This window comes from Pteropus vampyrus, unplaced genomic scaffold, assembly GCF_000151845.1.
Source record: "Pteropus vampyrus isolate Shadow unplaced genomic scaffold, Pvam_2.0 Scaffold226, whole genome shotgun sequence".
NCBI lineage: Eukaryota > Metazoa > Chordata > Mammalia > Chiroptera > Pteropodidae > Pteropus > Pteropus vampyrus.
Window position 1 is genome coordinate 153224 of NW_011889007.1, and position 12553 is coordinate 165776.

Consider the following 12553-nt stretch of genomic DNA (forward strand, 5'->3'; position numbering starts at 1 on the left):
GCAGGGAGCAGGGAGCTGGGGCGTGGCACCGCCTCAGAGCCGGCCGCCGCCCACGGTGACCGCAGATGTGACGCAGGGGTGACGCTGCATCAGGCTCTGGTCCGAGGACCCTAACCTGTCAACAGAGTTGTCCTGCAACTCGGAAGTGGCCGTTGTCCACGCCCCAGCCCTGGTGGAGCCCGGGAAACTGAGTTCACGGCAGTGAGGTCCCCACACCCCGGCCGGGGCGTTCCTGCACTTGGGAGCCGCGTGAGCGTCCCCACGGGGGCGGGGCGGGGCTGCTGTGCAGTGGCAGGTCCTGCGGTGACGGAACCGCTCTCGCCACGTGTGGCCGCCTCACTCGGTGCGGCGTGGACGCCCGAGAAGCTGGGATTCCTTCGTGAGCGTAAGCTTAAGTGGCCCCGTGTCTTGGACAGCACAGGGTGGCAGGAGCCAGTCGTGTCTGCAGGACTGAGGCGCGGGGCGGGCCGAGGGCAGGGGGTGATGTCCCTGTCGTCACAGGTACTGTCCTGAGTGTCGAAATGACGCCAGCGAGGTGGTGCTGGCCGGAGAGAAGCTGAAAGAGAGTAAGAAGAAGGCGAAGATGGCGTCGGCCACGTCGTCCTCACAGCGGGACTGGGGCAAGGTGAGGTGGCCCTCGCCCCGTGCGCCCCGGCCACCCCGCACCCCCCGCGCCCCGCGTCCGCTCACGCTGCTCTCCGCTCTGTTTCTGGCACGGACAGGGCATGGCGTGTGTGGGGCGCACCAAGGAGTGCACCATCGTGCCATCCAACCACTACGGACCCATCCCGGGGATCCCCGTGGGCACCATGTGGCGCTTCAGAGTCCAGGTACCGGCAGACGGGCACTGCCGTCCGGAGGCCCCTCCGCCCGGGGCCGTCAGCCCTCGAGCAGGTGGCGGCCCGTGCTGTCGGGGAAGGAAGAGGGTCTCGTGACAGGCGTGTCGCCTTCAGAGGGAGAGCCAGGCTGCCGGCTCTGCAGGCGGCAGAGGGCGTGTGGGGTTGAGCGTCTCTACAGGCGCTGGCCAGAAGGTGCCACTCGCTTCTCGGTGGTTTCCGCAGGTCAGCGAGTCGGGGGTCCATCGACCTCACGTCGCAGGCATCCACGGCCGGAGCAATGACGGGGCGTACTCCCTGGTCCTGGCCGGGGGGTACGAAGATGACGTGGTAAGCGGGGCTTGGAGGGGGCTGGTATTTATTTTCTAATTGTAGTAAAATACAAATAACATAAAATGTTCCGTTTAACCATCGGTAAGGGCGCGGCTCAGCGGCATTAAGCACACGCACGTTGCTGTGTCACTGTCCTCACCGTCCGTCACCAGAACTTTCTCATCGTCCCAAACTCACCCTCTGTCCCCATTACACACTCGCTCCCCTCCCCCAGCCCCTGGCTCCACCATCTGTGTCTGTGAATCCGACTTCTCTGGGGACCCCCTGTGAGTGGGATCACAGCGTTTGTCTTTTTGTGACTGGCTTATGTCACTGAACGTGATGTCCTCCAGCTTCATCCATGTCAAGCGGGTGTGTCAGAATATCCTTTTAAAGGCCTCATACTATTGCACTGTCTGGATGGACCACGTTTTTATCCATCACGTGTCAGTGGACCCATGGTTCGCTTCCTCCTCTTGGCTGTTGTGAATGATGCTGCTGTGAACACGCGTGTACAGATACCTCTTGGAGACCCCGCTCTCAACTCTTGGGTGTAGACCAGGAGTGGAATCGCTGGGTCCTGCGGGCGTTCTGTCTTTACTTTTTGAGCGACCTCCGTACTGCTGTCCGCAGCGGCTGCACCTGCACCGTCGCCCTTCTCCCGGGCAGCGCACAGGGTCGCAGTGTCCCCTCCTCCGCCGGGCTGATGCCGGTTTCTTCGACAGTGGGCGTGCTTTCCGGGAGGCCCCGCCCCGCGGGGGGCGTCACCTTGCCCCTTCTGTTTCAGGACCACGGGAATTCGTTCACCTACACAGGGAGCGGCGGTCGAGACCTTTCCGGCAACAAGCGGACTGCAGAACAGTCCTGCGATCAGAAGCTCACCAACACCAACAGGTTCGCAGAAACCGCATTTCATTTTCTCTCTGGCTACGCGGAGGGAAGGGGTTTGGTTCTTTTTTTGGGGTGTCACGTCCAGGATGCTGGATCCTCATTGAGACTGGCGGAACCTAAGGATGCTGACTATTTCTTCCCTTCTCTGTCCGCTAAAATCTCATGAGTCATTCAGAGACATTAACTATTTCCCCTACGAGGCCAGATAATAAATCTTTGGGGCTTTGTGGGCCACATGGTCTCTGTTGCAGCCACTCACATAAGCCACCGGAGCACAAAAGCGTCCGCAGAGCTTACGTAAGTGAAGGAGCATGGCCGTGTTCCAATAAAACTTTATTTGTAGGACCAAGCGGTGGGTTAGAGTTTGCTGACCTCTAATTGCAGAAAGGGGGAGGACCTTTTAAGTATAAAGAGTATCATAAAGTCCAAAGGAAGAGACAGATTTGATGACATAAACATTATAGATTGCATCAGTGAAACCCATAAGTAAAATGACGAAGCAGATGGCTCTCTGGGGGACATGTAATCATTACGTCCTCCTGCGTAAGGAGCTGTGGCAAATCAATGAGAACTAACAGAGAGCATGCAGATTATTGACAAAAGAAATGGACATTTCCAATAACCATGAAAAACTGTTCAACTTTAGTAATCGAAGTCGTACAGACGGAAGTGATGGTGAGGCGCTATTATTTATTTCCCCCGTGACGTTGGCCAGAAATTTTAAAATGTCGAGAGATGCCAGACATACAAATTGGTACCATTTTTCTGGAAAGCTCTTAAAAATTGAAAGTGTTTATGAGATATGGGGTGAAACTTTTTACAGGTGTATTTATCACACTGTTATGTAAAACCGCAAAATATCAGCGTACAAACGCCTAAGGGAAGGGTTCATCGTTTGTTTGTCTGGCAGAGCATTTTAATTTCAGTAGCTGTTAAAAATTGCGTTTTGAGAAAAGGTTTAACATGATGAACTGTGTACAAGCTAACATTAAGTGATACAAGCTGGACACAAAAGTCTAAGAAATGTGTTTTCTAAAAAGTGATGTTTCTGCCTAGAAAACAGCCGCATAGTTGCAGCTCTTGTCCCTTTCCCAGCCGGTTAAGGCGTCAAAGCTGAGCCGGCCTCTGTGTGGTTCACCCTGCCCGGCCAGGGCTGTCCCCCGACCCCCGTGTCTGCTGCCACCTGTCTTTGTGGCCCCTTTTCCACTCGGCGTGTCAGTGGCCTGCAGCTCCAGTAACAAAATACCACAGACTAGGTGGTTTTAAACAAATTTATTCTTGCACGTTTCTGCAGGGCCAAAGTCAGAATCAAGGTGTCACAGGGCCGGCTCCCTCTGAAGTTTCTGTGGGAGGGTCCTTCCTGTCTCTTCCTCTTCCAGCTTCTGGTGGCCGCCAGCGTCCTTGGTGTCCCTTGGCTTGTGGCCGCAGCACTCCAGTCTCTGTCTCCATCTTCACGGGTGTCCGCCCCTCTGTGTCTGTCCCTCTTTCTGATAAGGACACCAGTCATTGGATGTGGGGTCCCCTCACCCATTCCGACCTCTGAACTCGAGTCCATCTGCGAGCACCCTCTTTCCAAAGGAGGCCACGTGCATAGGTCCCAGGGCTTAGGGTGCGGCCCTCCTCCTGGGGGGCGTAGTGTGACCCACAGCCGTGGCCCCGCTGTCCCCACAGGGCGCTGGCTCTCAACTGCAGCGCCCCCATCAACGACCGCAAGGGGGCGGAGGCCAAGGACTGGCGGTCCGGGAAGCCGGTCCGCGTGGTGCGCAATGTCAGGGGCCGCAAGCACAGCAAGTACGCGCCCACCGAGGGCAACCGGTACGACGGCATCTACAAGGTGAGCCGCCCGCCCCGCCCCACCCCTACGCGCCCCCGGCCGCCCTGTCCCAGAGTCCCAGATCCCGACGGCCACCTTCCCGCCCCGCAGGTCGTGAGGTACTGGCCGGAGAAGGGGAAGTCTGGCTTCCTGGTGTGGCGCTATCTCCTGCGGAGAGATGACAATGAACCCGGCCCCTGGACCAAGGAGGGGAAGGACCGGATCAAGAAGCTGGGGCTGACCATGCAGGTGCGTCCAGGCTGGGCTCGTGGGGGCCGGGGGCCCAGCTCTGGACTCCCCTGGCCCATCTGGCAGCTGATGCCCGTGCGACCTGGGCCTGCAGTGCTGCTCAGAGCCTTGTCTTCCTGGCTGGTCGCTGGGGATCACGGCAGGAGCCAGCCCCAAGGACGGCTGGGCGGTGAGCGCTCAGCCAGCCGAAGCCTGCCTCCTCGTCTTGGAAGCTCTCCTGGGTTTCTCTCCTGCATGACGTCCAGGCACCAAGCTGGCCACGGTTGCCGGCCGCCCCATTTCAGTTCTGTAGCCAGTGGGCCTTGGGGATGGGCAGATCGTGTTGCGCCTTTGCATTCGTGGTTTTAGAGTTGAGAGCCAGACTTATTGTAGCTGTGTTAGTATGTGGGTGTGTCTGAAATTAAATTAGAAGCCTCTCCCCAAAAATCCCCACTGAAACCGGAAGAATGTGGAGAGCCGTAGGTGTACAGGTAAGGAGGTGATCCTTCCCAGCCACCGGCTCGCCTCTTTACGAAATGGAATCTTCCGCCTTCTGAGAATTCAGCCTGTGCTGGAATATGGCTTTTGGCACTGTAATTACGGTGTTTTCTGTTCGCCGTGGTGAGGTGCTGTACAGCTGATAACTGTTGTGGGACTATTTAAGGAATCTTAATTGCCACTGAGAGTCTGAAAGTGCCTGCCCCTTGGGGGGGTTGCAGGAGGTGTCTTTTGAACATAAGTTTGTACCACAGGGACTTTCAGAAGCTGCAGAATTGGGGAGAAAAACAGCCGTGGGCTGGGAACGTCGGCACCTGGTGGGAGCAGGGTTTTTCTTTAGGATCTCAGTCTTCATCGCAACTTAGTGTTGCTTTAAAGGAGGTTGGAGATTTCTCGAAACATTTTGGAATCGGGCATGACCCTGGGTGCCTCAGAGATGGGGCTGTAACCGAGTGGCCTGTTAGGACCCGCAGGAGCCCATGCTCATCAAAGCGGGCTCATTGGTGAGCTGAGGCCCTGGGCTGGGGCTGGTTGTTGGTAAAGGCAGTTTTCTTGGGGCGCAGCTGAGTCCCTTCGTGCGCCTGTGGGTTCTGCCTGCTGTGGGGCCACAGCAGAGCCCGGTGTCCCCATAGGGCTAGGCGGTAAACCACCTGGCCCCTTGAGAAAGTTTGCCTGCCCTAATGGAAGTAATAAAGATAGTGAGGTTATCACATCGGCTGGACCACTGTCTCATTTGATGTGTCACCTCCACCCTGCCAGGGCGGCTTAGCCCTTTATCCTGGGAACCTGGGTGGTGACAGTCACTGCCTCGGGCTCCAGGCTTGAGTGAGTGGAGGAGGCAGAGCTGAGGCCGTCTGCCAGGTGGTGGTGGGGTCCAGGCAGCTAGGATGGTGTGGGGCCTGGGGAAGGGGGGAAGGGAGGTGGCAGGAAGTGTGAGTGGGGTGGGGCGGTCCCTGGTCTCCAACCCCCTGGGGTTCCGGGCTGCGCGGGGCGGGGCACAGGGCTCCAGCCTGCTCCTCACGGCCGTCCACCCTCCCGCAGTACCCGGAAGGCTACCTCGAGGCGCTGGCCAAGAAGGAGAAGGAGAAGGAGAACAGAAAGAGGGCGGCCGAGGAGGAGGAGGACGAGGACGAGGACGAGGACTTCTCGTCCCCCAGGAAGGGCAAGCGGAAGAGCAAGCCGGCAGGTGGGTGTCTCGTGGCAGCGCGCACGCGTCCTCGGGGCTGCCTGCCCTCACCACCCGCTCTGTCCCAGGCGGCAGGACCGGTGCCGGGTCCCCGGGAAGGACACCCAAGAAAACCAAGGTGGAGCCGTACAGCCTCACGGCCCAGCAGAGGGGCCTCATCAGGGAGGACCAGAGCAACACCAAGCTGTGGGCCGACCTCCTCAAGGCGCTCAAGGACGGGCCGGTGAGCGCCCCCTCCCCCAACGCCTCGGCCGCCCCCGCCCCGTATTCCTTATTGTGACAAAGCAGAGGTAGCATAAAGCTGACCACCTTCACCATTTTAAAGTGTCAGTTCAGCGGCATTAAGTGACTTCACATTGTTTTTCAGCCATCCCCACCATCCGTCTCCAGAACTTTCTCATCGTCCCAAACTGACACTCTGTCCCCTTTGAACACTCACTCCCCTCCCCTCCCCCAGCCCCTGGCTCCACCACCCACTTCCTGTCTCTATGGATCTGAGTCCTCTGCGGACGTCATGGGCGGAATCAATCACACAGCATTTGTCCTTCTGGGTCTGGCTTATTTCACTGAACGTAACGTTCTCCGGGTTCATTTATGTTGTGGCAGGTGTCAAAGCCCTCTTTAAGGCTGAGTGACATTCCATTGTCTGGACGGACCACGTTCCGTGTACCCGTCGCCCGTTGGTGGACAGTTAGGTTGTTTCCACCTTGTGGCTGTTGAGTTGTGCCGCTGTGAGCGCGAGTGTGCGAGCATCTCTCCTAGCCCCTGCTGGCAGTCCTCTGGGGCGTATGCAGACGCTCCGTGATTTACGATGGGTCACATCTCAGTCCATCGAACGTGGAAAATGCACTTGGTGCGCCTAAGCCACAGTGCGTCGCAGAGAGTCTGGCCATAAAGGGCTCTGGACGCTCACAGTAGCCTCCACCCGGGCCAGGCCGTCTCGCTGCCGCCGCCCAGAGTCAGTGGAGGGCATTGTACTAGCCCGCGAAAAGATCCGAATTAAAAATCTGAGGTGTGGGTTCTACTGAATTTAGATTGCTTTTACACCATTGCGAAGTTGGAAAATTTTAAATGAAATCATGGTAAGTTGGGGACCGGCAGCGGGGTTGCCGGGTCACGTGGTCGTTCTGTGTTCAACTCTGAGGAACCGCCAGTTCAGGCTGTTCTTCTGATCTTCCTGCCCTGAGTGGGGTGTGACATGATGGGTCACTGCAAGCGAGCGATTCGCTGTCCTCTGGCTGCTGCCCCGCCCCCCTGGTGGGAACCAGCTCTCCTTGGCTCGCTCAGTCACTTACACCCCAGGCGGTCTGCCCGTGACCGCTGACGCCCATCCTGTCGCAGGTCCCTGCCTGGAGCGGGGCCCTGCTGGCCTCACGCACCATCTGTTCCCGTTTCAGAAGTTCCTGAGTAAGGTGGAGGAGACGTTCCAGTGCATCTGCTGCCAGGAGCTGGTGTTCCGCCCCGTCACGACCGTGTGCCAGCACAACGTGTGCAAGGTGAGGGCGGCGGGCGCCCAGCGCGCCGTGTGGGCGCGTCGGCCTGGCTCCCACACACTCCCGGCTCCCAGCCTTCCGTCGGGCCTTGGCATCCGTTTCCCTGGTAACATTGATTATAGTAGTCCCCCTGCCTTCATCTTGGGCTCCCATCGCCCCACTTCCTTGCTCCCCGCCTCCCGGGGCCTCCCCCGTGCTCCTGAATCAAACACCAACTCCTCGCCCCAGCCGCCCAGCTCGCCCGGGCCGCCCCGCACTCCGCGTCACCTGGCCCCGTGACCTCCAGGCACAGCGGCCCTGTGCTGCGTGTTGGCTTGTTCTCTCTGGAACACTCTCCCCAGCCTCCCATGTACCTGGGGGTCCAGCATCAGGGTGGGAGAGCACTGGCCTGAGGTCTGGTTATGATAAATGACTCAGACAGGTGGCGGGTTGAGGTGTAGAAGCGTGAGGTTCTTGTATCTTAGAGCAGGGGTCCCCAACCCCCGGGCTGCAGACTGGTACCGGCCTGGGCAACACTCATGGACGAGTGATCGAAGCTTCATCTGCATTCGCAGCCGCTCCCCAGCGCTAGCGTCACCACCTCAGCTTCGCCTCAGAGCATGAGACGTTAGATGGTTAGGAGCACTGGTCCCTGGTGCCAGAAAGGCTGAGACCGCTGCCCTAGAGGAGCAGGAGGAAGGCTTCCTGGAGGAGGGGCCTTAGCCCGCCACCTGCAGGGGCTTTGGGCAGCATTGCAGGCAGGCAGAGGGGCTCATGCGGAGGTCTGGACAGGCAGGCACGTCTGTACAGTTAGGGCCTGCAGATCCGGGGTGTGGGGTGGGCAGGCAGGCTCCAGGCTCTGCCTGGTGGTCAGTCTCAGGAGGAAAAGGACGTGATAGACAGATGGGGGCTGAGATTAGACTAGACCAAGGTCTCTCTTTCGGCATTGTGCGTTGGGCTGTATCATTCTCTGGCAGGGGCATCCTGGGTACTGGGGTCAGGGACGAGCAGCATCCCTGGCCCCCCAAGCACACGATGCCAGGAGCACCCTCAGTCCCGACAACACAGGTGTCCCTGGATGGCCGAGGGTCCCCTGGGGGCAGGATCGCCCGGCAGGAGGTGCTGGTCTGAGAGGTTTCTCTGTAGTTTCTCTGGCCGGTCCGTCAGTGGGAACCTCTGGGCAGTGCAGGCAGCAGGTGAGAAGGAACCGTCGCTGCCTCCTGGTCACCCTTGGTCTCTGAGCTGCTGGTGATTTTGTTCCCCGGCCCCTGTCCTCCCTTGGGGCCGTCGGGCCGTCCAGTGCTGGCTGTCACATGGGAGAGACTCAGCCTAAGTGGTTTGGCTTCAGGGTCAGTCCTTCACTTGCCCGCCTCGGGCCCCGCGCCCGGTCCTGTGGCCTGATGGGTTCTTTGGTGTGGGACCTGGAGGCGTGGCAGAGGAGGGTGAGGACCTTCGGAGTCAGCTGCCGGGGTTGGCCCACCCCCCAGCCCTGCCCGTCTCAGTCTGGGAAAGCCCCCTCACCCTCCCAGCCCCTGACAAAGGGCACAGCAACAGCTTCCTGGCTCTAGGTGACCTGTGCTACAGTGCTTTAGGCCAGCACACGGCGGAGGCATGGGAATGGCGGGGAGGTTTGCAGCAGGTCGGGCTGGCTAGTACGGCACAAGTGGACCAGTCGCTGGGGTTCCAGGGACCAAGCGTCTTGGGTCAGTCACCCGTCTCAAAGTGCCACCGCTGTGCGGGAAGAGGGTACTGGCCTTTATGTGTCTGCCCGTGTGACTGGTTAAGTCTCCCAGAAACTCGCTCAGCATCTGAGGGATTATGGGAAAGTGGCTCTGACCCTCTACCCTGGTGTCCCAGCACTTGGTGTTTGCTTTACTCTAAAATTATTTTATCGTAGTAAAGTACACACAATGCAAAATTTACAGCCCTAACCATTTGTAAGTGTACAGTCCAGTGGCGGTAAGTATGTTTAAATGTGCAACTATCTTCACCGTCCATCTCCAGAACTTTCTCATTGTCCCAAACTGACACTCTGTTCCCATGAAACACTCACTCCCCTCCTCTCCCCCAGCCCCTGGCTCCACCGTCTACTTCCTGTCTCTATGGATCTGACTTCTCTGGGGACCTCCTGTGAGTGGGATCACACAGCGTTTGTCCCTTTGTGACTGGCATATTGCGCTGAGCATAACATCCTCAGAGTTCATGGACGTTATGGCCTGTGTCGGAATTTATTTTTTGAGGCTGAATGATATTTTGTGGCTTTGGTGGACCACGTGTGTGTATCGTTCTTTGCTAATGGACCTTTGGCTGCTGTGACTCATGCACGATCAGAACCTGGTTCTTGAATGTGGACCCGAATCTTAGTTTTGTTGAGCACAAAGAGCTACCTTTTGTCTCTGGAATCAAGTCTATAAACTTTATATTGAAAAAGGAACTCAGGAGTTTTAAAAATAGGAAACAAACCTCAGCACATGTCTGTGGTCAAAGGTGCCGTGGCGTCACAGGCTTCCTGCTGTGTTGACATTCGCCCCTTTACCCCGCTGCCCAATGTCATCCTTCAGGTGTGCACACCTGTGCGGGCCCGTGTCCCCATGTGCATTACCGCCGCCCAGGTGGGTGGGTTCTTCCCCATTTCTTTGACCGGGCCGCTGACTCCAGGGCCCGTCTGCGTCGTGGCTCTGCCTCTACCTGGCATTCTTCCCCGGCATCACCTGTGAGAACCGAGTGCGAACTGGGAGTGTGCCCGGCACTGGAAATCCTTCCTTCGCCCCCGTTAGTCTCATCGATGTACATTTATCGAGCATCTGCTGCGTGTCGGGTCCTGTGCTCGGTGCCGGGAGGGTCAGTAAGACACAGCCTCGATTGCAGGCAGTGTCTGGCCTTCAGAGATAAACACGTTAGTGAACGAGCCGGCTCCAGAGCGGAGGTGCTGTTCTGAGGCACACCGGGTGAGGACTGGCTGCGGTGGGGCCGCTCCAGTGTTCCAGGAGTCAGGGACGGGTTCTCCGAGCAGGTGACTTGAGCCAAGGCATGAGTGATGAGAGAGAGCCAGAGGACAGACCTGTCGGGTGGTGTGGCCTGCACGTGCCGAGGCCTTGGGGCCAGGATGAGCAAGGCGTCTCTAAGGGGTCCTGGGGAGGCCGGGCTGGTGATGGGTGGCGAGTGGTAGGAAGTGAGACGGAGGGTCGGGAGGGGCCTCTGGACCTCGCGAGAAGTCAGTATTTGCTCCTGACTCCATCGCGGGGGACAGTGGGCGGCCAGGAGTGGCCCCACTGACGAGGACGGCACGTCTCACCTGCCCCCTCTCCCTTGTAGGATTGCCTGGACAGATCCTTCCGGGCCCAGGTGTTCAGCTGTCCGGCCTGCCGCTACGACCTGGGCCGGAACTACGCCATGCAGGTGAACCAGCCGCTTCAGGCGGTCCTCAGCCAGCTCTTCCCCGGCTACGGCAGTGGACGGTGATCCTCAGCACTTCTCGTCGGCGTTTTTAAAAACGCATCCGAGGGGTCTCTGGCCCCCCCACCCCTTGTTTTTTAGTGGGCTTAACTTAAACAGGTAGTTTACTCTCCCCTCCCAAAAAAGCCTCGTCTTCCTGGCTTCGTTTATTTTAATCTATAAATTTTCAAGAATTTGTATTGAGGCTCAAAGAAAGAAAGAAAGTTGGACTTCTCAGTGTTTTATCTTGGTTTTTTTAAAAAAATACAAAGCCTGCAACGTGTCAGCAAAAAAACAAAAATTTTTTTTTTCTGAAGATGGAATTAGAAGCGACCTGGCCCGAAGGCCACTTATGTTCCCAGCACCCGGGTCTCGGTGGCTCCGAGCTGGCGCTGGCTGCCTGCTACGGTCTTCCAGGTCTTCCATGCATGTGGGCCCGGCCCCCGAGCTGAACACGAGCAGCCTTCCTGACAGCATTTCACCGCCCAAAACCCAGCCGGACTGTGCCTGGTGGTGGCCCCGGGTGTGCTGTGGCCCCACTGCCATCCATCAAGATGTTGCCGAAAAGAGGAAAAATCCCGTTCAGCCCAGTTTAAACTCTGGCCGCAAAGCCCCCGCCACCAGACGGCTTCTGTGTTTAAGACCCGCAGGCAGAGGCCGCCGCCCCGTGAGCAGAGAGCGAAGGCCACACACAGGCCACCTCCGTGGGACTCTGCTCCGTGGAAAGGCCACGTGCAGCCACGTGCCCTCTGAGCTGGAACGCCGCGGGAGCCGACGCACGAAGCCATGTTCAAGTGCCTTTGGTTCTTTCTTTCTAAACACAGGGCTGTCTTTTAGCACTGAATTACTGAAAATGCCAACCAGATTCTCAGACCGGCCAACCAGTTTTTCCCGAGACCGGGTGAGTGTTTGGGGATGAGTTGAGTTCTGTCGTTCCTTTCAATTGGATTTTCAACTCACCAACTGAGAATTACAAGAGGGAATTTTTTTTTTTTAAAGTAAACACTTTTTATAAATGAAATTTTTTTTTGTAGTTACTGTATATGTACCAAGAAATCTATAACTTAGGGTTTGGTTTTTGTTTTTTTTGTTTTTTGGTTTTTTTTTTGGTTTTGTATTTTTTTGGAATGATTTGTTAATTTTTCTAACTTTACCAAAGTTTGCAGCTTATACCTCAATAGAACAGGGATATTTTAAATCACATAACTGCAGACAAACTGGAGCAATATTGTTTGAAAAGTCCCCCATCCCCCCATTATTAGGTTGTTAACGTATTAGGAAGAAATGACAAAATTCTGTGTAGGCGTTTTCTAAAAATTCACTCTTCTTTGTCCAGATTTTAGATTGTCAGAATAAATGTCTTTTACAGATGCCTTTGGTTGTGTCTCCCATTTGTAAATTGCTTTGCAGCCCACCGACCACTGTTCTTATTTCATATTCTCTTCGTAAAACCCTACAGGACAGACCAGAGAGCCCCACTTCGCAGAGGGGGACACGGCAGCCAGAAGTCAAGAGTGACAGGCAGTGGGGGGACATTGTCTTTATCCTTAGTATGGTCCGCAAACGACAGCCATGGAAAGTCAAATCCGGCCTTCTAGCTTGGAGCGAGGGGTCACTTACCCTCGAGCAAACCGAGGCTGCAGTGGTCCCCCATGAGACCAGCCCTAATCATCAACCAAGAAGTCCAAGACCTTAGAAGGGGTGTCTGGGCCTGGGGAAATTCGGACACCTAGGGTGTAGGGACTGACTCCCTGAAATGCTGTTTCTAGCAGAAGTCAGGCTGAAGGTGAGGCAGGTTTAAAAATCAGCTCCGGGGAAGGTGACAGGGCTGAATTCTGCAGAGGCCATTTATTCATGTGAACCTGTGACTTTTATTCACGGT

General features: G+C 56.9%; 1 protein-coding gene across 1 annotated transcript in view; it reads left to right on the plus strand.

The window, feature by feature from the left end:
* Positions 1 to 12044, plus strand: part of UHRF1 (ubiquitin like with PHD and ring finger domains 1) — a 30626-nt gene extending 18582 nt beyond the window's left edge. Inside the window, exons 5-14 of the mRNA XM_023538593.1 lie at positions 491 to 625; positions 723 to 830; positions 1062 to 1166; positions 1936 to 2042; positions 3711 to 3873; positions 3964 to 4101; positions 5620 to 5764; positions 5833 to 5987; positions 7162 to 7260; positions 10552 to 12044. Of these exons, the coding sequence (XP_023394361.1) occupies positions 491 to 625; positions 723 to 830; positions 1062 to 1166; positions 1936 to 2042; positions 3711 to 3873; positions 3964 to 4101; positions 5620 to 5764; positions 5833 to 5987; positions 7162 to 7260; positions 10552 to 10698 (1302 nt within the window). The 3' untranslated portion in view covers positions 10699 to 12044. The remainder of the gene's footprint in view (positions 1 to 490; positions 626 to 722; positions 831 to 1061; positions 1167 to 1935; positions 2043 to 3710; positions 3874 to 3963; positions 4102 to 5619; positions 5765 to 5832; positions 5988 to 7161; positions 7261 to 10551) is intronic.
* Positions 12045 to 12553: the final 509 nt, after the last annotated feature.